Here is a 26,025-nt window from a genome sequence, read left to right as displayed (position 1 = left end):
CCACAGTTCTTTTAGGGGATAAAAAAACGTGGGTTCAAACAAAGATGCACGCGATGGCAAAAGCAGAGCTGTTAAAAACAAAATATTTTTTATAATGCTTAATCTTTGAATGTATTTGTGTATTATATCGGGCCTTTACAAGTATTATACTTATTAGAAACAATAAAACTAGCATCAGCTTCACTTTTATACCCTACCCATAGCGAGATTTCAATTCTAGGGCCAACAACGTCCTGGAAGGGTGAGGGACTTTGACTGTTATCGCTACGAGTGACTAAAGACGATGCTACGTTCCAATCAGAGCGGTACAGAGAGAGCCTTTCGCTCGAGTCCTAATTGTAAGGTAGTGTCAAAATCAATGAATGAATTCGTTTCCACTGATTTCCTAGAAAGTAGCACCTCGGGATGAGCCTGTTTTAAACAAACAAGTACACTGTACATTAATGTGTACACAATTCACTTAAATAACCTTAAAGTAACAGATGTTACTTCCAAAGTACACTATTTATGTATTCGAAAATCCATATCGTTTTCAGTTCCGCTATTCATCTCCGCAGAAATAAATCATATAAATATAATGGTCATCTATGTGGGAAGAGTTGCCATACGTCTATTAAGTAGTCATGTCCTAACCCACCTTTATTACACTAAAAACTTTTGCCTGTTCTTTAAAAAATAACAACGCAACTTGCCGCTTCTCGAGGAAAACTACAAGAGTCGCTTCCATATCCGATAAATCGTAAAACCTTAGATAAATATCCTTTAGAATAGTTTGATTGTCTCTATATATAGAGAAACGTGTGCTCTATTATCGTCGTAATAACGGTAGCATCAAGAGTTAGATTCGTTGTGTCGTTCGTTCGAGATCCGTAGCACCCAGGCAAACAGAGTTAGGCCTTTGAACTGATGATGTTTTCAGGGAAACTGGCTCGTTCGTGCTCTATCTAAACAAACGTCCCCAGTCACATCGTTTTAAGCGTAAACTTTCCGCAGCGGGCAAAGAAATACAAAAAAATGGCAGTTTAGTTCAATCAAAAGCTTTTTCATCAGCACGCGAGGTTAGCTTGGCCAACATTGGAGTTAATTTGGAATTCGACATAAGAACCAGAGGGCAACAAGGCCCAATTAAACTTGACCTGTTTACCTTCTGTTTCTTTTTGCTGTACAAAAAAGCTCATTCAGAACGTTGGGGCATTTTCTAAATAAAAGAAAGTCACTTGGCAGAATTAAGAGATACTTTTCTAAAAACTAGGTTTATTTTCATCAAATTTAAGCCTACAAATATGCATCCGAACATTGAAATCGATGGAAAGTCAATAAAAAAAGTTTTTTTTTAGAAACTATTTTTCCATTGCGATGAGCATACGTAAAACAAATAAGTTATTTTAATTGGGATTCTGCTGGCTTCGATATAGCAAAAAAACTAGCACAGACAATAACCCCATTAACACTGCGCTACATAGATATAACTATGTCTAGACTGACAAAAGACTCGCCATGTTTCCCTAGTATCTCGTCCCCCGAAGGGAGCTCCACAAAATCAAGTCACATAGAAAATTATGCACATATCTGCAAGAGATAAATCGCAATGAAAGACCACACAGCTGATAAAATAAATTGCTACGAATGGATCCGAACTTTGCACTCCTCGTAGATCCAACTTCGCATCGCTGGTATCGGTCGTTGTGGAATTAAGCGCTGTCAAATAAGAAGCCATTGAGGTCCTCCTTCAGACGTTCACTATTTTGAAGTACCGTTTCTAGAAGCTGCCAGAATCAGCAACACTTTTTAGCCGATTTGCTAAAGGAATGATATCTCCTGTTACCTCTCTCTAGGAAAGATGTCATCCCTCGCCATTCTTCTGATAACGCGTTGACGCCGATGGCTCGTTGTCGTCGAGAAGGAAACTCTGTAAAGAAGGAAATTTGCTTTATGCTGTGCCGTCCGGGTCTGGGATTCTCCGAGGGCCCATTCGGGGCACACTTTTGGTATAAAAGCGAACCGGAGTCAGGAACTAGTCGTACTTTAATGCAGCTAGCTCTCATCAACACAACATCATGTTTGCTTTGGTAAGTATCCAAGACAAGGGCTCTTTAATAGGTCCGACGTCTATTAACGTATTTTATTCTCTGGAGACCTCTCGGCCCTTGCGCAATGCACACCTTATAAAGCTTGCATAACATCCATTCTCCATTTAAAAAATGGTCGAATTTTTTATTCGAATGTATCTGTTTTGTAGAAGCTTTTTGCGTAAAATGCACTGTGTATTTAAAAAAGTTGTCGTTGTTCATGCTCTATAGTCCTAGTTAATTTTGTGTAAACTAACTTAAGAGTCATTATACTTTGCCCGCTGACCTTTCAGTCCGCTCTTGCTTTCATGGCTATCGCCTCTCAAGCGTTTGGAGGCATTGCCTACACCGATACTTACCATTTGCCCTACACTTATTCCTACGGATACGCTCCGACGTACACGACCTACGCTGCGCCGTACGCGACCACGTATTCCGCACCCGCCGTGTCAGTACACAAAACCGTCCTTGCGCCGGCTGTCTCGTACAACCCCATCGTGAAGACAATTTCATCGCCCTATTACGGTTTCGGCTACGGAACCGTTTACGCTCCCCTTGCGAAAAAATAAAAGAGTGCAATGTAGCAGATGCCAAACGGACTTCAATCCAGACGGGTATCCGACGATGAATACGCCCCGATGCCTGACTGTCAGTTAGGGTCGTAACGGAATGAGAGCCACGTTTGTTAAGAGTATTCTAGTAGGATGATTTCGACTGGTTTGGGGACGACTATTTATTTGAAGGTCTAACAAAACAGATCGGGAAAAAGCTTTGTATTTGTAAAAAAAATTAGAAGTAAAATTTTAGTAAGATCTAATAAAAAAAAGTATAGCATAGTCAAATTAACATACTTGTGTCATCATTCATTTTCACGATTAACAGCTATGGCTTAAATGAACTTGTGTGCTTTTATTGACGTACGATTACAAGCCCACTTTTCGGCGTACTGCCGATCCACCAGAAAAACAGGTTGTGAACGAGTTCTATGCCCACTGTTAATGGTTACCTAACATTGTAGACGTCTCTCGAATAGTCTTCCCTATAGCTTCGTATATACTAATTACACGCAGACTGTAAAAATCAACTATTTATGATTTGGACATATTCCACAGTATATAGCGTTATGTAGACGGCACGCTTTGCTGTGTTTGGATGTTCTTTTTTCGAAGACGAGGGGACTATCTCGAGGAATCATACCGCAATTTGTCTACTATAAAAGATCAAGAGCAATTCACGTAAGATTTTAACCGTTTTTAAAAAAATGTCTAGAAGTACCATCTTGCGCGTACTTTTTGCAAAATTAGCACTAATCTACCAGAAACCATTGGAGCGCGTCCAAAATAGAATTGACGCCGACGCACCTTCTTCGCTGCACCAATTAACAGTAATATCAGCTAACCTTTTTCAAAGAAAAAGAAACCAATTGTCTAGCTACGCTAATAGAGAATATATTTTCAGGTCATCGATAAGCGATTTACTGAGCCTAAACTCAAAGCCTAACGGGGCGTTGACAGATGAATTAGAGAAAACTTACAACCGATAAACAACACTTGGGTACGACTACTAGGAATTTATAATCCTTATGTAATCCTACATTGTATGCGTTATTTTGTTTGCTGTCCTGGGCGTGATTTACTTTCAGGATCTTATTACTGCCCCGTTGCTCGATTACCGATAACGAAGATAAACCATGGAACTTATCTAGCGTAGCTCTATCTGTCGCCCATACTGTATATGATACATACCATATCAGAAACACATCACGGAACATTACAGCGAACAGTAACAAAATATAATATAAAAAATGTCAAAGTATACGAAAAAGTTTTTTACAATACGATAAAGTTAACGATTTATATATATATATATATATAATATTAGGATATAAATTTATTGTGTCTTTTTTCCAGTTCAGATACCATATTTCAGATTAAAAAGATCACCAATAGAAACCGAATTAAACGACAAAAAAAAAACTGTAATCATGGACTAAGAATCGATTAAAAAAAAAAAACGAATAAAAGAAGTACGGGAAAAATAGAGGAATCTTAACCTTTTTCTTTTTTACATTTAAATTTCTTACTATATATATTGCCACTTTGTCGTTAGATTTCGACGACGAAATTCTCGTATTGGGCATGTTCCGTGGTTCGGCAGTATTTTATTCCATTATGCTTTCCTTTTTAAACCCTATTCTGTTATAATCGATTAGGTTCGTTGTATACCAAGGGAAAACACGTTCGTATCTTCTAATATTCAATAGTAACTCAGAGTCACTAGACGGACGTATAGCAAAAGCCTATTTGCCGAACCTCTATTTACTCGCATTTGATGCTTGCCGACAAAAAAACTCTACTATCAAAATTATTGACGCAAAAAGGTAGCAGGTCTCTATTGTGTATGAGAAATGTGAATTTGGCAAAAGGAGCTGGAGAAACAGCAAAAAAACATAGTAAACCAAAAATAATGTTCCGGCTGTACAAAACCTGTTTAGAAAGTGGAGCTCAACTGTTAGGCAAGCAAAAGCGTTTGCTTTTTATCAAAGTGGTAACAGCAGAAACAAACATAGACTAGAGAGGATTAATTATTTTGAATAAAACTGTAAGGTAGTCGATTTCGAAGTAACAACAATAAACAAAAGATTCCAAGCACAAAAAAAAACACAAAGCAAAGATTTTTCTTCAAGTGAACAGAAGCTAACCAACTTCACACATTCCATAGGTGGACTTCGTCGATCTATAACAATGTTTTCTTCATTGGCAAAGTGTGTACACTGTGCAATTGGCCGCACTGTAAAAGAAGGAAATGCCCACTGATATAAAAAGATGCAAATCGCCGCCATCCCTGTAATACTGGGCGGCATTTAATGGCTTCATCTTATGGAGAAGGATTTTTTGATCGAAAGGAGATCAGTATACAACTCGTCCTAACTAATACTCTGCTAACTTTCATGCGTCTTTTTAGTTCCAGCCAGCACTCTTCTTCTTGGCCATCACCTCTCAGACCTCTGCCGACATCGCTCATACTGCCACGTACCACTACCTGGCTTATTCTGATAACAACAGATTTACGCTCGAAGACGTAACCTAAAAAGGCTACTCCTATCCACCGGCTTGCATTAGCTATTTGTTTTACCTTATCAGTTAAGTTAGCCAATAAGTAACTTTATCTCTATGCTATACCAGTACCCAAACTAGAGCGTGTAACGTAAAGCATACGTTTGCATAAAATAATATCCTTTTTAGATGAAGTATAACCCACTCTATAATGCGTGCTAGCAGTGAAACCTATCAATATCTAGCCAGAAACATTCGAATTATTCGAAATTATTATTATTACTTGCACTCAGCTAGTATTTGAAGTGACCCAAAGATTCATTATCGTCCTCGAGTCTGGTTGCTGTTTTAGAGACGAACATACCTATCGCTTTTTTTCTTCGGATATACCATAGAAATTTTTCAGCTTTTTTTTTGAAGTGCTTTATTCTTGGGATTTTGGGACTCCTCGGCCTGTTAGCAGCCCAACGTTAGGTTTTCCAGACTTCCTTTCGCATTTTTGAATAGTTCGAAACAGACCCTGCCTACGATCGTATTTCAACCTGACTGTATATAAAAAGTGTTTGAGCGAGACTATTTTCTTCAGCAGAAATGCGCCGAACTGCGTGTGGATTATTTATTGATTAGAAATGACAACGTACATAACACAAATAAATTATCATTGAACAAAAAGAGCATCTCTGAATACATATTATTCTTAAAAATCTACTAGGAAACAAGTATTTGGCAGTATACAGCTATCCATCAAGGATGGATTAACGATATCAGATAGGAACAGGAGGTGCAGATCTGCGGCTTACAAAGTAGCTGGATCATTTGCGCGGCACTTATATTTTTGGCTTTCCTTCATTTATTTATTCGGTTCGTCAAATAAAGAGACGGTCCCCTTGTCTACTTTTTATAGTAATGCTTGTATCGACCATAGATGGGTGATGCATAACCGTACCCTCTATACAGACCCCCGTAACCTCCGTAGTATGCGGGCTTTACAGCAGGAGCTACTACAAGGGGGGCCGTGTGGATAGTTTTGGTTGTGTAGGCATAGCTGGAGACCAGAGGCGCCTGAACGCAGACCGAAAAAACAAGAAGAAGGTAACGTTAGGATTGTGATAGATCCGCTGGATCAGTGAGGATTCTTTGGTGACCTTTAGAAGCTATGTAATGATATAAGATTGGGCATATTGCTAACTGTGGATTTAAACGCGGAAATTGTTTATCTGGTCCTCACGTACACTTACATACCAGTTAATTTGTTTTTGGCGACAATATTGCCTTTTATGCTTATATACAACGTGAAACAGTCTAAGGGCATTCTGTTTCAGTATCTCACCTTAACAACGGGTGCGGCGAGGTAGGGGGCACCGTAGGCAGCTCCATACACGTACGGTACAGCATGACCATAGCCGCCGTAACTTCCGTAATATGCACCCCCATAGGGATAGCCGGCTAAAACGGCACCCACCAGCACAACGAGAAGGGCGAACTAAGAGGACGAAGAAGCATTGCGACGTTACCAATTAAAATGAAAAACAGATCAATAGCGAAGTGTATTTAGGATGTGTAAGTGCACCTACCGTTACGTTATCGTGATAAGCGTAGCAGACAGATAAATAAGTTGGCTGATAGATTACCCTATCGAACAAATAATATTAGTCTCGAATAATAACCTCTGTCAGAAGAGATATTATCAGCATTTCATAAATTTGCAATGGTTAAATAATAAAACAACTCATGTAAGTGCGATTCTTCCTGGCGACATGTTCCTTCCGAGATTTTCGTTAAAAATATTTTCTTTAAATGCCAATTGGACTACGCGTCTACCAAGCCCAGGTTATGTGTCCCCGATTAAAAAAAAAAATGACAATATCGTATATCTATGGAACTGATACCGCTAAAACAAGCTTCTGCTCAACGGTACATATCGAGATCCGTTCGGCATCCTATATTATATAAATACGTCGTTTCTGTTTACAGAAGATTTCGTCTACCTGTCTCAGCACGAAGTATCAAAACGGAGAATACCTCACAATGGCTCCGGAAGTAACTTGAATAAAGCTCATAGGAACTCAATAAGAATAATGGCACTCGAGATGTTTCTGCTGCACTAAAATATCATTGTATGCTTAGAGCACAAAAAATTCTAAGAACTTTACAATTTCAAAGGCTGCCTTGAAGTTTACGCAACGATTTCTAACTAAATAAATAAAAATAAACATAAATAATTACACTTTTTCTCATAACAAAAAAACAAACTAATGCAAGGGTAATTAAACAGTGAAATCTAGAGTATCTGTTAGTGATGCAAAAGGTTTCTCGACTTGAAAAGTAGTTTAATAGAATAAGAGACCGTTTTCGGTTTCACTCACCGGTGCACGCATGTTAATTGCTAGTCTGAGCTGTAGCAAGTACAATATATCTTCGAAGTCTTCGCTAACCCGAGAACGCTAGGTTTCGTTGTCAGCTTATATCTCTATATATATAGTAAAGGAAGGTGGTCATAGTATGTGCGAGGCAAGGTACTTGCCACCTGCTGGCAACTTTCCCTCAGCGGCTATTGTACATTTGAAAAAATTTAAAAGAAGGAGATACCGTGGTAAAGGATCCTATACAGTTCGGCCTCATCCGCTCTAACTTTGGTTAGCCAATTTTGCTCGTTCGAACTTCTGGGCATAGAGAGAAGTTAAAGAAGTGCTCAATGTGTTGGCAGTGATACTGCCTACATTTTGCTGCCTATTTTCTTTCTTAACGAGGAAAAAGAAATGAATCAATAATGACGACCGCTATCACTGTTTGGCGCATTCAATTTAAAAAAAAATTATGCGTGTCAGGGGATTCGTTCGACTGGCTCGAGCATATAATAACGTTGTATTGTTCTTCTTTTTTTTTTTTTTTTGATTGGCTTGAGATATCTCAGCCAAGCAGTTATCTCAGCAGGTGGTTCATTTTTGGTATTAGGCTGTACGGAGCTGTTTATTAAAGACAGATATCTAGAATAAATTGTTTTACAGCTGTATCTTCATATATTTCTCGACTTCTTAGCATATCCTGTATGCTTATATTGCAACTCTGAAGTAAGTGACGATGATAATAACGTTTTCGTACGGTAAACTTCACGTTTGGTCTGCCAGCGAATATGAATTTTGCTTCTGTTTGCCTCTGTATGCTGTAAATAAAAAATAAGCCGTATAGTTTTATACCTGAATAGAGGCCCTTCTTTTCTGTTTCGGTTTCTAGAAAAATTACGTTACTTTTCCATTTACGAATTGATTTTTCCAAGAAATATTAACCCTCATTAAGAAAAAATGTATTCCCAACAGTAATTTAAATTATATATTTCCTAACCAGTTAATTCTTCTTGTTTTTACAACTCCAGGTTAATTTGACCGCTTGCAAAGGATTTTGTAAATTTAAAATTTTCACATATTTCACATTATCGCGTTGCCACCGAACTTCACACAATCGAAAATCTTCATTACTATAAATCAAACGATAATTTCTTTTAAAGACTGATCGGGCATGAGTAGAATAGGTATATATGCGACGGATTTACGGTTAAGAAATTAAAGAAAAGACGATTCTCTTATAGCCCCAGTCTCCGTGATAACGCGGCGGTAAACTTAGGGGCAGGCGCTGGTCCAGGGTGATAGTCTGGGTTCGAATCCGAGCACAGACACACTTCGTGTTGTTTTGGAAGTTAGCCGTCTGAAGTAATGCCTAACGGTTTATATGCCGGGCGTAAAACACAAACCTAAAGTACTCTACTACAATATTAATTTGCTATGTACCGGCAATAATATGAATATATATTATACCTATGCAGTAATTAGTTATACGATTAAAGATTGCTTCAAGCTCTACGAGGTTGAAACGCCGGTTGAATATCAGTGCCTACGGTTTGTCAACATTTTGCGAGCAAATGAACGCTTCCAAACAATTAATATTTTCAAATATTTAGTCCGTCTGCCAAACGCAGACACGGCTCCAGTTGGATCCACGGATGTCTATGCAGCCACTAAGTTGTCGTAAATACTTCTAAGATCTGCGCGCATACTCGTCGAATTTCAGTGGGTTATAGCCCATCGTTTTAGAGGCATTTATGTAAGTAGTAAATGCTTGAATGAGCTTCAAACGTAGTATCCAAGTCACAAACAGACGCGTACGTTTTGGTAAGTAAGCATCTTGCATCATATCTATGGCCGCGAGTTTTGTTTTTGAAAAATAAGTCTGAAAATAAGCACCAGCTCTTTCTATTAAAACGTCATTGATCCGTCTCAACTCCGTTACTCTAAAAAGAAAACAAAAGTTATACTAAGTCATAAATTTCTCTTGACACATTATAACGTATTTAATTTGTCAATACCTTTTAATGTTTATTTTTCGGCGCCTTCTTATGCAGAGAAAGGTGGATGCTAAAAATAAAAATATAGAGCGTTCGGGACGACAGTGAACCTTTTGAGCCTTTTCCGCAGGCTCAGTTCTCATATTTTCAAACTAGTTGTATACATTTTCAATCTAGAACCTTCTGACATTTGTTTAGAAACTGTTAATTCCATTTCCGTAGAAGTTTGAATTACGAGAGTTTCAAAAGGCATTTTCGAAATGTTAACACTTCGACCTTTTTTTTATCAAGAAATTGCCGAAATTTTCATTTTTAAATTAATTTAAAAGTATCGCAGGCGTGAACGAAAGCAAAACGAAGTGGAAAAAGTGTCATATATTTGTATCACTCACTGTGGGCAAACTGTGTAAAAGACATGCCATGCCCAGCAAAATAACGGAATAAATCGCAAAAATAAATCGAAAAAAACTGTGCCTACTGAACTCAGCTAAAATGATTGGGTCTCTTGATGATCCTTTCCGCGATCTGCATCAGCTTAATCAAACAGTCGCCTAAGAATAAGCTTATTCACACGAATATTTTCTATGATAGCTCAGAGCGGCCCTCGTCAGACTTCAATGGTGTAGTGCATTTTATAAATCGAAAACGTTTTCTCGAAACTGACAGTTTTTGCTACGGTCTGGTAGGAGGTTATTGTCGTCTATCCGATTAGTTTGGCTCGTTTAGCTTTCAACAAAAAACAAATTAAAACTGTGGAGACACTGTTCCTTGGCGCCCAATATGGCCGCCCTTGTAGTTCGAATTTGATAGTGATCCACACAAAACGATAATAACAGATTTGTACGAAAGTATATTTCCAATATATCATCAGTCAACAGAAACATAGAGGAGCTGACAATTAGCAGGCATTGGCCGGTCTTTTTATTAACAACCAATAATTAGAATGAAAGAATAAGCCAGTAGTGCCAAGGTGTGGCAGGCCCGCTACAGAAGAGCCATTTCGTACTGCGTCACGGTCTGGGCAGCACGGCATGATGATTCTATTAAGCGGTAGAGGCCTCTTAACTACTCTGATTTAAACGGCTAACTATCCCTATCAGCCTTCGTTAAATATTTTCGACATTATCATTATTTCGAAAATGTTTCTATAGGAGAAGCAAAAAAGGCCATCCGTTCTACACATTGGAGGCATAGAAGCTATTTATTTGCCCTCAAAAGCCTAGAACAAAAAATGTATTGCAAATTTCTACCCATATGTAGATATTGATCGGAAAGGCATGATCTCTTACTTAAAAATCTTTTCTTGACTTTCCCAATAGTACTGTTTTTTAAAAATAATCTAAAAAGAGTGCTTACAACTAACCATTATTTTTTGACTGATCTACTTTTCCCCTTTACCTGTTTAGACCCGCTGTCATTGAATCGAAATGAGTCGAAATCATCCTATTCTTCCAATTGTAATTGTCTTCATGTGCAGCTCACTCTGCATTACGATAGGTCTACATACAGTTTCTAAGGCATATAACGCACATAACACATAGGACGAGTCTAGGTTAATAAACCTGTAAAAAGAATCCTGTAAAAAGTCGAACTGAACAATGGTAGAATAAGAATATGGTCAAAAATCATAAAATTTATAATGAACATCTTTATCGTCGATCTTTATGTCCACCTACAGATACTAGTCTGTAGATGAAGCCACAGTCGAAGTCAGTTTTCGGCCTTTTCTTTCGACAAAGGACTATGTAGAGGATGCTAACAGCCTGACCACGATTTCGTTCTGGAATATTTCGTGATAGGTCAGATGGCGAAGGATAGTACTGGAGGCGCACCTAAACAAAATAAACAGAAGCGAAACTTCCAGAGAATAGTCGATTCAGAACCAGTGAAGCAACGATGTGTATGTATATATAGCACATTATGTAAAACACTGTTACAATGCGAAAGATAACATTACATCATCTAAACACGTGTAGCTCTATAGCACAACGATTGGCCATCGAAGTCCTCGTAGCTGCGTCCACTTTGTTCAATTCACGTCAATATACGGACAAAGACGACTGATTCCCATCAAGAAACGAAGCCTAGTTTCGAACCTAAACTACTCCTAGAGTAGCACGAAAACAAACTAGCTTCACAACATGGATAACTCTTTCCTATATGTACAACAAATGGTAATTTATTCAAGAAGCGAGCCAGATAAAATTTCACGTAAAGAATCGCCTTATGATAAAATTGGCGCGTGATTCATGTGCGTACATTTCTAAGCGCATTCTAAATGTAGTTGTTGGTCTTGTGGATTTGAGCATCCCCCTCCTTAGCGCAAGAGTTGATTACTTCTTTTTAAGGTAGTGGAGTCCGTATCCGTGACCACCATACAGGGGCGAGGCATAACCGTAAGCTCCGTACACACCACCGTAATACGCTGGCTTCACGATGGGGGCCGCTACAATTGGGCTATGGTACGTCTTGGTATAGGTATAACTTGGAACAAGTGAGGTCTGGAAATAATCACGAGGTTTAGATAACAGTTAACCACTAAACTGGCTACTTCAAATGCATAGGATTGAGCTGCATAAAAGGCTATGGGTCGCACGTTAAGATATCCATGAAACGCTGCTTTTTTGCTTGTGAAACTTTGTAGAGTCGACCACTCGGATTTAAGTTAAGAGTACTAACCTTAATGATGGGCGCGGCATAGTAAGGTTCAACGTACGCTCCATAGGCATAAGGAGCCGCGTATCCATAACCACCATAGTACGCTCCATAAGCAGGATATCCTAAGTAACCAGCTGAGGCAAAACCGACGAGCGTTCCCAGAAGAACAATCTATTGGGACAGAGAAGCACAGAACGACTCGTGTGTCCTTCTATGTTCTGAATATCAATTTCAATGTAATCAAGTATAATTGGGTCGGTGCTGTCTTGTTAAAAGGTAGTAGCAGATTGCCTGTGCATTTAGCTCTAACAAAGGTAATGGTGGTATGCTAACCACCAACTGTGTTAACATTGTAACAGTAAGTTATATACATAACAGGTTAATGCACTTCCCCTAACGTACATTAAGGTTTACTACTTAGACTTACCGCAGCCTTCATGGTGTTCGAGTTTCTCTTTAGCAAGAGGATAAATGTTCACTGACCAACTCTGCTTGTAAGCATGTCGCTTCCAGCCACTTTTGCCCTACTTATATATTCACTCGTCCCGCACCCTTAGCCCTCGTTTTCGAATCTAGGAAAGTAGTCCCCTCTATCCACCTTTACCCGCAGAAATTTTTTCTTTCCCTCAAAATATCGTGCAGATTTAGTCTGTAGTTTCTACCCTCGTCCTTAGCAGACATCCATCTTTACTCCAATAATTTCTGTCTTAGATTTTTTGTCGACATCAATTTGGCAGCATCTGCGCTTTTTCTAGAGTGGTCTTTCTGATGTTGGTCTTCAGCTTCTTGACCGTAGCCGAATCACAGCATACCCGATTTTCTAGAGAACTGCGCGGTTTGCGGCTGTCGCAAATTGCGAGATATACGGTACACAGACAGCGTCCCCAGTGTAACACATGTTCACCGCAACCCACATGACTACTGCCGAAGTAACGCGTTACACCCGAACCAAACGAACGGTTATTAACGGTGAAAATATTTTACCTTTACATTAACTTGGCGATTCCAACGGCTGTATAGCCAACTCGGCGAACCTCATTACTATAGCGATGCACCTGCAGGAAGCCCCTTTCATCATACCGGCATACTGGTTAACGGCCAGCAAGGATGAGGATATTTTTTGGCTTGTTCATCCTACGCGCGTTCACTTTTACTCGAAACGGACGTCGCCGTCTTCTATCGATCGTCTCAACGTTTTCTCTCGTTGGATTTTCTGATACGGTCATTACAGTATCATTATCAGCATGTTAAGAATCAAAGTTATCTGTGTCTTTTCTAGTTAACTTTTTAGTTCGTGTATTTAGAAGACCTTCCCTCTGTGGTCTGCACTAAACATCTGCCAACTTAGCGATAAAGATTACATTAACTTACGTTAATTTTTAGATAAGTTGAAATTTTCTAGCTTCCGATGAAATTTTACGATGACGAAACTTTATTTAAATGTACGTACGTGATAAACTAATTTAAACCGTATAGTAAATTCCGAAAAAGGCCTTGAATCTTACTACAAGTTAAGCCTGAACTGAAATCGAATAAATGTGGCAAACCAACGCCTCACCTGAGCCATTATGAGAACGAAAAGTTCTAAATCAATGTACGCAATGGGAAAATTCTCACGACAGTTAGAAAAGGTCACTCTTTTATATATATATATCGATATATTGTACACACCTAAAATAAAGACTCCTGACCTGTAAAGACACATTTCCCCTATTTTGCACATTGTTATAAGTATAACAACGGTTTTTAAGCTTACCCTTTTAGCCATTGTCCAAGCTATCACAGTATCAATGACGGTCACATATTAGTAGAAAGTGACAACTGAGTAGCTTTCTTACCACCATTTCTTTACCAAGTATTGGACGAATTTATAAGAGCATTGCATCCGCGAAAGATTAGTAATTATATAATCTTGATTTTTTAGGAACATTCAGCTGGCCATTTATGCTGGGTCCGTGTATTACGACCCGAGAATATAGAGAATTTCGCTATGGACATTACGCTATCCTTACCAGAAAAAGGTTGAAATTTTTTTCTAAGTAGTAATTCTAAGAATGACTTGTTATCGGATCTATGACGAATTAAATCAAGATTTGTTCATATTGTTGCATCTATTGAAAAAATATGCAATGACTTTTGTGATCGTTAACTTCATGTCCTATATTGACCTAAGCTATTTTTTGTATTTACCTACATTAGTTGTCCGTAATTAATGGCGACTGTGATTAGCTAGTGGCGATAACTGTTGTGAATGGGTTCAATTTAGTCTTCTCAATCAGCTTAAACGAATTGTTATTCTACGATGCAGTCTACTACAGTTCTGTAAATTTTTACTGGGCTTTATTTTACCTACATATCGAAGATTTCTCAAGGCCATTTCGCCTTGCAAAAAAGAGGATAAGCTAAGCTGACGATTCTCTATCATGAATCTTTATTATAAGGAATCTAAAATTCCCTGCAACTTAGAGAAATGCGAGCAGTACTCTAACAATGTTTCCATCTGTATTTCAAATCTATTTGGACTTTTGTTCGACACATAAGGTCAAAAGCCTCGATACAAAACATTAGCAACAAAGAAACTCTGCACTGTCGTTTGTTGCAGCTGTTTAGAGACAAGGTAAAACTTTGCGCATTCGTACGACGGTCTGCTGAAATCCTTCTGCCAGTATTGTGACCAGAACAATAGATGGCATAAGATCAGTGCTTATGCTTTATTAAGCAGTGGCTGACATAAAGGGAAAATTGCGGTCTTAAAACATCGATTTCATTCGAGTAATTAAAATGGCTAATGTTATACATATAGATCAGGAAAGCAGTGAGTACTTATAAAAAGCCACAGTCAAAATAAAGCATCGTGTTTACATAAAAGAAAAATATTAGTTCAGGTGTCAGTTAATTGTTTTTCAGGCTCCCAGGCCCGCAACACCGTTTTTGCCCTGAAGTCGGCAATAAAAATAAAATTTAATCACACTACTTGACGTGATCAGTATTCATGCGTTTAAACACTGAACATGAATAGAATAGATAAAAATATGCCAGATATAAAAACCAAAATTCGCCATACATCTGCATATGCATCCCGAAGTGGTGGGGTATTTTTTCCGTTAATTGCTATCATGAAACGGCTACTAGCGAAGTCACAAAATAACATATCTTCACGCCATACTTTTTTACTATCTATGACTAGGATTGTAAACATTATCGAGATTTAAAAGTTCTCATCCGGGTTTGAGCTGCACTGAAATTGATTAGTTTTTGCCGAACAAATCCGAAAGGCGAAAGCTTATGCCCCAGAATTACATCATCAACTGAGTTTTGTGCGTGAAAATTTTGTCTCGTTGTTAGCAAGGTGACTATTAAACCCCTATGCAACATGCTTTCAACTGATCCGTTCAGCCGATCGCGTGCTCTATAACAAAAAAAAAAGATTGAAACCTCCGCATGTGACTTTTTGTAGCACTGAAAAGGTCGACATCATCAACTACCCCACCCACTTCATAGTCCCGCTTGTCCATACAGTTTTTGGCGCTTTCTGGTTTTATCATTTAATCATTATCGTCTATAATAATCCATAAACTTGAATTGTCTGCTCCCACGTGTTGAGCATACACAGTATCGTTTAACGGTTTTTCAGATACTTCTAGTCAGCGGAAGCAGCAGCAGTAGTCGTCTGCAGTTATGAAGGACCAAATGTCTTCGAACTGGCGTTTTTTAGCTGCTACTAAAATGCTAGCTGCTGCTAAAATGTCAGCTTTATCGTTTTTGTTCAGCACTATCGGTGGAGACTGTTTCTACACGGTGACTATTGGCGTCACGGTCGCGCTTATCTTTGCATAGAACCGCGTATACACGGCTGTGCCTCGATGATATGATCGCTACAAGTTTATCATCTACGGCCTCATCATCAATGATAGACCGTTTCGATAACTTTGGCAAGCGCTAGAAAGCGATACCTATTATATCATTGAAATAGACATATACATAGGTTTATATGGCAGCTGAAAGAATATCGACGTTTTTCATCCTTTACCGACTAGCATTGTCTGTCTCGTCTGATATCTTCCTTCCTATTCGTTCTTTGCTGATGACACTATATTCTATCGATGGATCGATGGGAGTAGCATTGACAACAAAACCATAATAGTCATAATCGTAGAACTCTCGGCGGAGTTGGCGCGGAAGTGAAGTCAAATAGAACGGAACGTGGACAGAAGTTCTCTGCTGGCTGGACGCCCGCCGGACATCACCAACGATTACTCAGTGATTAAATACGCGAAGTGAAGGGGTGAAATCGAACTGGTAGCTCGTTCCTTATTAGTTGCTCTCAAAACTTCGATATTCAGTCACATCGGCCGAGGCCTAACGAAATAATTGTACTGCGGTTGTTTGTAGCGAACAGTGGACGTATGGACCAGATAATATTGGGGGACATTTGGTCGTGAAAAAGTGACGTAGGAAATGATAGAAAAAAACATTCTTTACCATTCTATTAATACCTAGTCCATCTCTGTTCATATTTTTCCACTCGATTTCGCAGCTCTTCTCGGTTGAAAGACCACTTTTTCTTTTGTTTTTCCTGCCTGAAACCGAAATCCTGCTGGCTAAACCACTAAGCATGCATTTGGAAATAATAACGGTTGAGTGACTTATTCTAAAACATTCAACTGCTCATTAGCTACGCGCTTATTTCTCGGACTAGAGAACAAGATATCTTTATTTTATAATTGCCGGTTAGAATAGCTCGGAAAGAGAGAATTGCCAAAAACGACTATAAAGTAATTTTCCAAAAATGTCTTCTTACTAGTAATTTTCTAGACTAAGGTCAGTATTAACTGCAAAACATAAAATACGTGCCTTTTACGTAATTCGAAAATCAGACTTCTTTTAAGAGCGAATATGCTATCTTCGTAGATGCTATAGTAACATCGTTTTGTACAAACGGACACGTGGTGGTGTGGGTTGAAGTAGACATATTTCGTTCCGTGTTGAGAGCGGGCCGTTTGGAGCAGTGCTTAACGGCTTATGTACCGGATGTGAAGGACCCCAAAACATAGTATGTTTATTTATTATCATTATTTTCATGTATAGTTATAGTAGAATTTCCACTTTAGCCTATCGTCTCATGCTGGCTTGAATAGCTACAGTAAATGCGAGCTTAAATATTTACTAGCTCGATCTATTTTCAGTTCAGTTATTGGTGTAAAAAAAAATGTTTTTTTTAGTTAGCTAGCATTGTTTATATCTGAGATAGTAATACTACTATATATATATATATATATATATATATATATATTGCGACACTGTTTCTTTAAACCTTTTCATTTTCCAAATATTTAAAACTAAAAAAACAACTTCAGATCATCCGACTTAACTCTCGTCTAAACGTCGGCGACGCCGCATAATCATCTTAAATTGTTTACGTTATATCCGTCGTATTCTCATGATCTTCTTTAGAATAGACAAAAAAAAAAACGGTCAGAAACGTAATTGAGATCCTGATGCGTAAATTGCTTATGAGTGTAATGCTCTATTTGTTATGAAGTTCTACAAATGCATATTTTCACACGTATTATAGTTAATCCAGGAGTAAGTAAGCGATGAAAAATATATCTGAAGAAAGCTATTTCTACCGAACAATGGCTACCTTGTTTGAGCTGAGTCGTCTTTTGGTGCTCTTAATGATTATACTTCGCTATTGAGTTTAAAGGTCATAGTCCCCCTGATTTGTGTGCGTTCGATAAAACGTGCATTTATTGTTTACCATGAGCACTTTTCGTTCGAAACAGGTTTCGAAATTATGCTGTTCGAAACAGGTTTCGAAATTATGCTGTTCGAAGTCGGCGTTCACGATACGAAATTCAACATTTCTTGTTGCTGGGCTGTTATAGGATGGAAAGTACGATACACGGAATTGGCGTATATTGTGTTAGCGTTAACGTTATAGGAGCGCACCCTTAAAGAACTATTTTTTGACAACATTTTCTGTAGTTCACCTAACACAGCTGATCGGTTAAACATCGAAAAATGATTATCATTCTGGACCCTGTCCAGAATGAATACTACCCCAACGCCCTTTGACTATCAAGTACTAATAATTGAAATTCAGCTTAATTAAATCGAAGTCATCCTTAAAATTGTATTAAGAAATAGCGCATATTATTAAATTACGCAACTTAACGATGTAAAACGTTGTAGATAAATTGTCGCTAGAGCTTTCGTCGAACATTGTGCAGTAGGCACAGGCATACATATAAATTTTGACCGTGTTATCCGGTTAGTGTTGTCGAAATTCTAACTCTAAAGCATCTTAGGTTCAAAGTAAAAAGTAATTAGGGGAACTTTAGAAGATTAAGCCACCTTATGAAGAAGTTGGACATTTTCGCAGTTTAAGTTCTATGCAATTCATTCTCGTTCCATTGTATAAATGCACGTTCAGACAATAGTACTAAAATAGAAAAAAATAACTATGTCACATATGTAAGAAACAACGTGGAAAAACTATATCAGAAGGTGCTGAACTTTGGTCCTAATGCCCCCACTGGACCCTTGAAAATTTGTATTTTTTTTGCATTTTCTGCTCAACTATGTAGTATGATATATATGGGTAGAAATGAAAATTCTTGAGATCTCAGAGTCGTTTTTAAGTTTTACGTGTTGAAAACGTTTACATGATAATTTACTAGGGATGCCCTAATTAAATTGGCAGCCCTGATCGCATTACCATATGAACAAAGTGACTGCTTATACACAAACTCATAGTTGACGAGGTCAAGCGCTTCGCTTGATTCTGGAAGGATACGGTATTTTTCCTGTTGGAGAAAAAAACTCACATGCAAGCTTTCCCTGTAGATAGATGCGTTTGCTTTAGAGTGTTCACGACAATTCAGCAAATTGAAAAGTAAAATAATAGCCTGATAGTGGATTCTAAATACAATACAGACGAGCAATTTTCCGACTGCTGCGAGATAATAGAGCTTTTGATTTATGTAGCGAGCGTTCCTAAGCTCTGGTACAAAGTGACCTGACAGTTCTTGTAATGGCGTCTCCCACTCATTCCGTACGAAGAAGTATCGCGCAATCGCTCATTTTGGTTTTAGCCTAAGTCTAAGAAAACAGAGAAGGACGTATTATATCTAATATTTATAGCATTTACATCACAATCAACCAATTGATAATCAATCGTAGCCAATAACCTGATAGCAGTTATAATGAAATTATACAGTTAAATAACAACACGAAAAAATGGGGCTACTTTTGTTATTTATTATGTTTGTCACTTCTACAAATATGCCTAAATGACTGGCGTTGGGTCCTCTGTTCATGTCGAATTTTCACTACGCTTTTGTCTATTTTACCCGAGTAATATTTTCTTCATCATTCGAAGCATTGTCACTATTAGTAGTGTATCTAGACGACATGAGAACGCAAACTGAGCCACAGGAAAGTGGTCCTGGGTTCTCCGAAAATTCGTTCAAGTATCGTTTGTCTACCCTTTTCTTCGCGTGCGCTCACTCACAGTTCCATCATTGTCCTATAGGGACGATAGTATGCGACCCGCTGCATCGGTAACGTAACCCATGATTCATTTAATCAAGTAATAATAGAAAACAACACATTTTTAGCGAGTAAAATAATGACAACATTCTTTTTCATTGGTGTATTCCAATTGTAAAGGCCAGCAAATTACTAACAATTTACTTGCTCATTATATTTATGTATATATTTCTGATTCCTTTTCTGCTGGTGGTCCATTTATTCATTTGTTTCGAATCTTTCACTATTTCGTAATAATAAATTGTAATGGCAGAACTAGAGCTCTGCTGCCAGCGAAGCTTGTTGTCCGATCGGGTGTGATGTTTCCCGTATCGCGTACCTAAGAATCAGTCAGTTACGAAGCTGGGAACACAGACTCAATGAACATTTACTTTGGCACACTTTACATTACGTTTTACAGCAGGCCATGCATAAAGCACACCACCCGATCAAGTACATGCTGTTATATCTGCTTTTCAAGGCAATGTTCGTTCTGAAATGACGTTGAATAAAGGTAATGAGTACAATTTTAAGTATACTTAAACAATTATCGTCTGTCTTCACTGGTAAAACGTTCACTGGGTCCATAACGCTGTTTGGCCACCTGTGGCCCTAACGCTACTTTTCTATTTATGAACGATAAAGCAATGACTCGTTCGATCACCCCGTGAGCGGTATATCGCTGGCGGACTAGAAATAGCTATATCGGGAGTATCGTTCATTTTACATTGATTCCATTCGATTTAATGTAGATTCATAGAAAATTACGTTCGTCGTTTGCTTCGGATGTACTTACTTATGCAACCCTTTAGTGATACAATCTATTTTAAGCACAGGTTTTTTCTCTCTAAAGTTCTGCCAAGTCTAAAATTCGATTTGAAAACATCAGCTAGACTTTTTTTTTCAGCTCATGTCTCACGGTCACTATAAAAAAAAAAAATGGTTGCATAGACGTATAATCACCTTTGCGACGCTTTCGACCATTGTATTGTCGTTATAACTAACGTCTAGGGACCAACTTGGACCCAAAAAATGGTTGTTAATACGACCTTATCGGTGATACAGCGGACAATCTTCTTTTTGACAATTACGAGATCAATATCAATTTAATCCCCAAAGCTTCTTGTTGAATGCCTCGGTAACGTTACATATTCTCGAACCGTACTTTCAGAGAAAGTTTATCTTCAAGACACCTACAACGGGCGACTGTGACGGCATGATACATTATGAATAAACAATGATAGTTTTAGGATGCGTGATTAACTTGAAGAGTCCACAATATTGATTGGGTACATGGTCTTACGTGCTCACCGGTGGAACTTCACAGCCACATTGTCTGTATTGTAAGTACATGTTAGTGTTATATTTACCTATCGATCTACGATAACTAATCACCGCGTTCCATGATCGCTCTGTGGTTCATAATTAGAGTCTCTACGACAATGGCTTCGGTTTGCAGAGCTGCCTGAAGGTCGATCCCCATGGAATCTGGAGAACGGAGAAGCGTTGGCGCAAAGATGCGTGAAAGGTTATCTGCTGACATCTTGTTTAACTTCGCGTGTTCTGTTACCCTAATATCGACAAAAGATGACAGGAAAACAGTAATAGGGAAAAAAGTTGAATAAATGATAGTTCTCTACAAAATGTATTTCAGTGTTCTAACGGCTGAAAAATGTAAATATTTTCATAAGCGCTAAGCATCTATCCCTAATAACAAAGTATATATTTTGGCATATTTTATGTACTGCAGGAATTCACTTCGGTAAATAAAAAGCCTGGCAAACCGCAGCGCGGATCAACACAACTAATTATTCTCTGTCTTTTATTTTACTATCACAGTCGCTAACCTATTAAGGTGCTGGATTAAATATTTAAGGCTTTGATAGTGCGCTGGCGGCAGGCACCTCACGGCAGCCTTTAGTCCATCCACTTTATCGTCAAGCTCGAGTCGTCGAACCGCATTCACAAACATTCCGTACGTGTCATAGGTAATTAACGGAATAGGTAGAAGGCGGAAGAAGTTCTTGAGACAACCGCTCACGACATTGATGTCTTCGTAAGTCTTAATGTCTAAAGGAGTCCGGTCGCCATGCTGTTCAAATGACGCCTGTAACTGTTCGATTTCGTCTTTTGATCCAGACACTCGATATAGGCCTTCGACCTGCATTCCGCGAAGTTCGACCTGGCAAAAAAAGTAAATTATCTTTCAAAACGTTTCACAGCTATTAAGTTTTTAGTAATTGGCTTGCAAAATATCCATACAATTAATTAGGTATTAAATAATAATGTACACTTAGTTTTGACGCTATTAATTATCACAAGAAATGCTCGGAAACCGTCTTTCTGCAGCCGGAAAAGATATATTTGGTTGACATTATTTATATCAACATGCGGAAGCGAGTCAAATGATAGGCGACCGATTCAGTTCTGCCGATCGACTAACAATTGGGCTGAAAATACCTCTTTGATGCACATTTCGATGACGAACGGGCGGGCCATATCATGCAGCTTACACAGGGTTGTCAAATCTACTCCGAAGACGCGCTTCACGAACTTCGACTCGGGAGTGCAATCATTTGGAATCTGTACATACAGTGACATTAGAAATTTTATTCTAAAAGCCGTCCTTATGTGTGTTCAACCTAAATCATATTGCTAGACACATGACTACTACTGCTGCTGATTTAGCCCAAATGTCTATTGCGCATAAAAAGTAAACAAAGTAACATTTCAATTAAAAATTCCGCTAATTTTTAGTTTGCGCTAAAACAGGTGAGATTAATCTAGACAATCTGAGACCGTATATAAGAGTAACAATATATACGAGTTGCTTCTAACAATCCTAACCCTAAAGACATCTATATAGCTCATCTCAATTGGACAATAAACCTTTTCAGAGCACTTGGAATGAGCCGAAAAGCCGCAGTCTTCACACTTGACGCCCTGTGCAATAAGCCCCCACATGAAGTTTCCACAAAAGTCACACCATGGTAATCCCATGAAGTTGTGAACCTGAAAAACAAATTTTCTATAAATGCCAATTACATTTGGCAAACAGCGATATAGACCTATGGGCTTCACTCGACCCAAAAGTACGCACCATCTTTAGATTCATAGGAGGAACACCGAAGATTAAAAGGTGCACGCGCCCATATGTGCCTCATCAGACTTCCCATCACGTTTGGAAGTGATAGCTGATAGCAAAAATATAGCATAAATTTAAGTCCTGCGAGATTATTACGAAACCGGATACCAGTTTGTTGCACGTCCTTTATTGCCTGCGCTACCTTGGTGATCAATGATCCAATTAAATAAAGACTGATCATGAAAAAGCTTCGGTTGATAAAGAAAGTGTCACATCATTACTACCTTGAAAACATGGGCTTTCTCGAAGTCTTTCGCATTCGGCAAATCCTCTTCCTGGTCATCACTGTCGTCACGTTCATCGTCAGCTTCTGATGAAGGCGATCCTTCGTGGAATGCCGTCACCCGGTCATCTGAAACGTCCGCAGACCAGGCTGTACTGTCCTGTAGTGATGCCAGCGGAAAGCCCAAAGGCGGTACCCGGCTTCCGGCAACACCTCGATCCATCAGAATGCCATGCCCATAGGCCTGCTGTTTTTGTGCTTGCTGATTTTGAAGCTCCTTTTGATGCTGTTGCAGCTGCTGCAACTGATGCTGCGGTTGCGTCACCTGCTGTTGCTGGTGATTGGACTCTCGATGATGATTGTGCACAAGGATCTGATGGTGGTCTTTCTGTTGCTGCTGCGAATGCCGATGATGACGAGGCTCTTGATGGGAGTGAGGATCTCGATCTCGGTTGTGACCCCGGTCTCGGCCGTGTCCAAGACCGTGTTGATGATGCGAATGTCGGATCTGGTCGACGCCTTTCGCCGATGGGACGGCAGCTCCTCCCTGGTTATAATGGTGATAACCTTTTCTTAGCGGCCTTTCTTGCGCAATGCCGCCATCGACGTCAGCAATAGCGGCCACATTCCGTCGACTGGTATGTTGAGACTGAAACTGATCCTTGATAATTTCAGCAAATGGCTGAGATTCATGGCTGCTTGTTGGAAGTGGAGCATCCGCTAGCCTTCGTAGATTTGTTACGGGCTGTTGGTAATGCTGTTGTTGCAATGGATCCTCGACATAAGATCGCCGATTAATCGGTTGCTGGGGTTCCGATCGTCGATGTTGTGCAATACTTTCGCCATTGTTCACTGTAACGCAGCTTTCTAGCCCCATATGTGCCCCATTGCTGCTGTGACTGCTCGGTGGATGTCGAAGTTTTGGTAGATCATCGGGTGGGGGAGAATCCATAAGGTCAGAAGGAGGTTCAGGGAGCTCTTCTAGGCAGGCTTCACTTAGCGGAGGCATTGAGCAGGCACCGCCTCCCACGCCGCTACGAGTGGATACAGGTGGTTGCTGTAATGGTACAGTTTTTAAGATCCATACAATTCCATAAGCGCATGGCACATTCGCATGGTAATTATTCGATTACAACGTGGGGAATAACCATGCAAATAATGTAAATTTACTTTACAACGAGTGGTTCATTATTGGTCAGAATAAAGGGATAAAAATACGACAGGAAATTGTTTCCGTATTTGCCTTTTTCATGTGCCAAAAGGTAAGTTCGTACATTTCGTACATTAGCCTCATATATTGTTGTCAATTTTAATGTTGAAACATCCAATCAATATAAACAATCATGCTTGATATACAAACGTATTGGTTAAAGCGTGTGCTGAAGAGGACATATAGCTCTCAGTTCTGGTATGTTTTTTTTTACTTCAAAGTCCGTATATCTTGAAAAATCGTTTACACTGAATAATAAAGCTAGAGGCGGGTGAAGTCGAAACTCTTGAGTTTGAACTTTATGGTACGTTTGATGAAGTGCAGCTCAAAATCTCGAATGCAGCAAGAACCAATTGCCTTATGTACCCTTACAGGCAACGTTTGTTCTAGCAGTTTATTTCGAGTAATAAAGACATTGCTAACCAATGTAATTTCCGTAATAAAGAAGTATCAATGACCTGTTATCATTCAGCGAACATTCACGCTTCGAACGCAATAAGAATGACGTAACGCTATCAGATGCGCTGAGCTAATCAGATTAAACAGGATACACCTGTGCACACAATAACAAAACGGGAGCCGTTCTTCGTTATTTTCGCGGTGTACATGCATGACAAAGCTCTAAACAAGTAGTGATATGTTCACAGATGAGTCAATATTGGCGAGATTGAAGAAGGGCGAATGCTTCCACAGAATCCTCGGGTATTCGTTTTTACTTGAAAACGTTGCAATTTGCCCATGTCATGAAAGATTGATCCGTCTTAGATTCGTGATTAGAACATAGTCAATAAGACGCTCTGTACCAATAATGCACACGGCTCACGTGAGAAAATTAGCCTGTAAAAATCACAATGCCTTGCTGAGTCGCTGTGAAATTTAACAGTGATGAAGACTAACGGCCAAGTATACAACGAGGATTATTGACTCACACGATTTCTCAGAACAGCGGTAGATTTGTACATTAGTATCTCGATGAATATGTGTCATGTTCACTTGAATGTGAACGAAATGTCCATATATGCGTGAATTTATTATATAAACATGAAGCGATCTTTCAATGTAGATTATAAGCGCTCGCTTTTCGCGCCGTCCTTGAAGTCAAATACTTCATTGGAGCAACTGAACTTGAGGCTATTCCAACTTCCTGAGTCACTGAGCCACAAGATGCCAGCGTCATCCGTCCCTCAATCGCAGATACGAACACATAATCTGTCCGAACATGATCACTCCTCGCAAAAAGTCAGCAGGTTTACTATGTTTTTTCCTTTTCGGAACAACCTACGAAGTCGACATTAGATCTTTAATAAATGTACACGTTAGAAGCTTGACATCCATATTATATTTATAATATGTGATATCCATATATTGACAATAACATACACTTCTAGCGTCCGGAACATTTAGGATCACAAGGACAATAGACAATCATCTTTTTAGTGTTCAGTTCCTTTGTGAATTAATAGCTAAAGAGCAGTATTGATAAGGCTGATAGTGGATGGTAACGATGCAAATAACGCCGTTGGCAAGAGCCCGCCGGAATGAAGTAATAAACACAATGAGACATATCCACAACCAGAACAGATAGATTGGACAATAATAACGTATGGCTGGACCATATCAACGTACGCACGACGCTAAGGGTCTAACAGTTGCTGTTGCCTGATTCTCAGTTTTCGCGGGCAGCACGCCAGCCATTCTAGACGCAACAACGATGCTTACGAGTACGCTCCCTCCAGTCTGAACTGTAAAGGGTGTCCCGAGCCGGCTGACAACAACACGTAGGCTTGCCCAG

At 39.1% G+C, this 26,025-nt stretch overlaps 3 protein-coding genes and 2 long non-coding RNA genes across 16 annotated transcripts in view; 2 read left to right on the top strand and 3 right to left on the bottom strand.

Moving 5' to 3' along the window:
* Nucleotides 1-1,911: 1,911 nt before the first annotated feature.
* LOC111249382 (uncharacterized) lies at nucleotides 1,912-2,915 on the top strand. Its single transcript, XR_015326736.1, has 2 exons — nucleotides 1,912-2,069; nucleotides 2,363-2,915. It is a non-coding gene; the product is annotated as an uncharacterized LOC111249382 (long non-coding RNA).
* Nucleotides 2,916-5,701: 2,786 nt separating this feature from the next.
* LOC111249521 (uncharacterized) lies at nucleotides 5,702-7,636 on the bottom strand. Its single transcript, XM_022803503.2, has 3 exons — nucleotides 7,492-7,636; nucleotides 6,456-6,608; nucleotides 5,702-6,187 (listed from the first exon to the last, which is right to left on the bottom strand). The coding sequence occupies exons 1-3, from the start codon at nucleotides 7,501-7,503 to the stop codon at nucleotides 6,017-6,019; spliced, it is 336 nt and encodes a 111-aa protein (XP_022659238.1). The 5' UTR covers nucleotides 7,504-7,636; the 3' UTR covers nucleotides 5,702-6,016.
* A 3,980-nt stretch (nucleotides 7,637-11,616) lies between these two features.
* Nucleotides 11,617-12,708, bottom strand: LOC111249214 (uncharacterized). The gene is made up of 3 exons (XM_022802777.2): nucleotides 12,550-12,708; nucleotides 12,144-12,293; nucleotides 11,617-11,965 (listed from the first exon to the last, which is right to left on the bottom strand). The coding sequence occupies exons 1-3, from the start codon at nucleotides 12,559-12,561 to the stop codon at nucleotides 11,798-11,800; spliced, it is 330 nt and encodes a 109-aa protein (XP_022658512.1). The 5' UTR covers nucleotides 12,562-12,708; the 3' UTR covers nucleotides 11,617-11,797.
* A 6,657-nt stretch (nucleotides 12,709-19,365) lies between these two features.
* LOC111249365 (N-chimaerin-like) overlaps nucleotides 19,366-26,025 on the bottom strand; it is a 41,798-nt gene continuing 35,138 nt past the window's right edge. For 11 of the 12 annotated variants that reach the window (XM_022803155.2, XM_022803153.2, XM_086986114.1 and 8 more), the window contains 5 exons: nucleotides 23,025-24,080; nucleotides 22,545-22,667; nucleotides 22,116-22,238; nucleotides 21,503-21,837; nucleotides 19,366-21,226 (listed from right to left, as the gene is read on the bottom strand). In XM_022803155.2, coding sequence (XP_022658890.1) covers nucleotides 21,043-21,226; nucleotides 21,503-21,837; nucleotides 22,116-22,238; nucleotides 22,545-22,667; nucleotides 23,025-24,080 — 1,821 coding nt within the window. In that variant the 3' untranslated portion in view covers nucleotides 19,366-21,042. The remainder of the gene's footprint in view (nucleotides 21,227-21,502; nucleotides 21,838-22,115; nucleotides 22,239-22,544; nucleotides 22,668-23,024; nucleotides 24,081-26,025) is intronic. The other variant, XM_086986115.1, reaches the window with a different exon arrangement.
* LOC147755906 (uncharacterized) lies at nucleotides 20,858-21,459 on the top strand. The gene is made up of 2 exons (XR_015325783.1): nucleotides 20,858-20,998; nucleotides 21,115-21,459. It is a non-coding gene; the product is annotated as an uncharacterized LOC147755906 (long non-coding RNA).

Source organism: Varroa destructor, unplaced genomic scaffold (assembly GCF_002443255.2).
Source record: "Varroa destructor unplaced genomic scaffold, Vdes_3.0 BEIS01000004.1, whole genome shotgun sequence".
NCBI classification, from domain to species: domain Eukaryota; kingdom Metazoa; phylum Arthropoda; class Arachnida; order Mesostigmata; family Varroidae; genus Varroa; species Varroa destructor.
The sequence above is the reverse complement of the archived record's forward strand: the minus strand, read 5'-3'. Positions and strand labels throughout refer to the sequence as shown.

Coding starts and splice junctions, on each gene's coding strand:
- LOC111249521 (XM_022803503.2), bottom strand. Junction 6,188..6,455: donor TCGCCGCACCCGTTGTTAAG/GTGAGATACTGA, acceptor GTCTGCGTTCAG/GCGCCTCTGGTCTCCAGCTA.
- LOC111249214 (XM_022802777.2), bottom strand. Junction 11,966..12,143: donor ATGCCGCGCCCATCATTAAG/GTTAGTACTCTT, acceptor GATTATTTCCAG/ACCTCACTTGTTCCAAGTTA.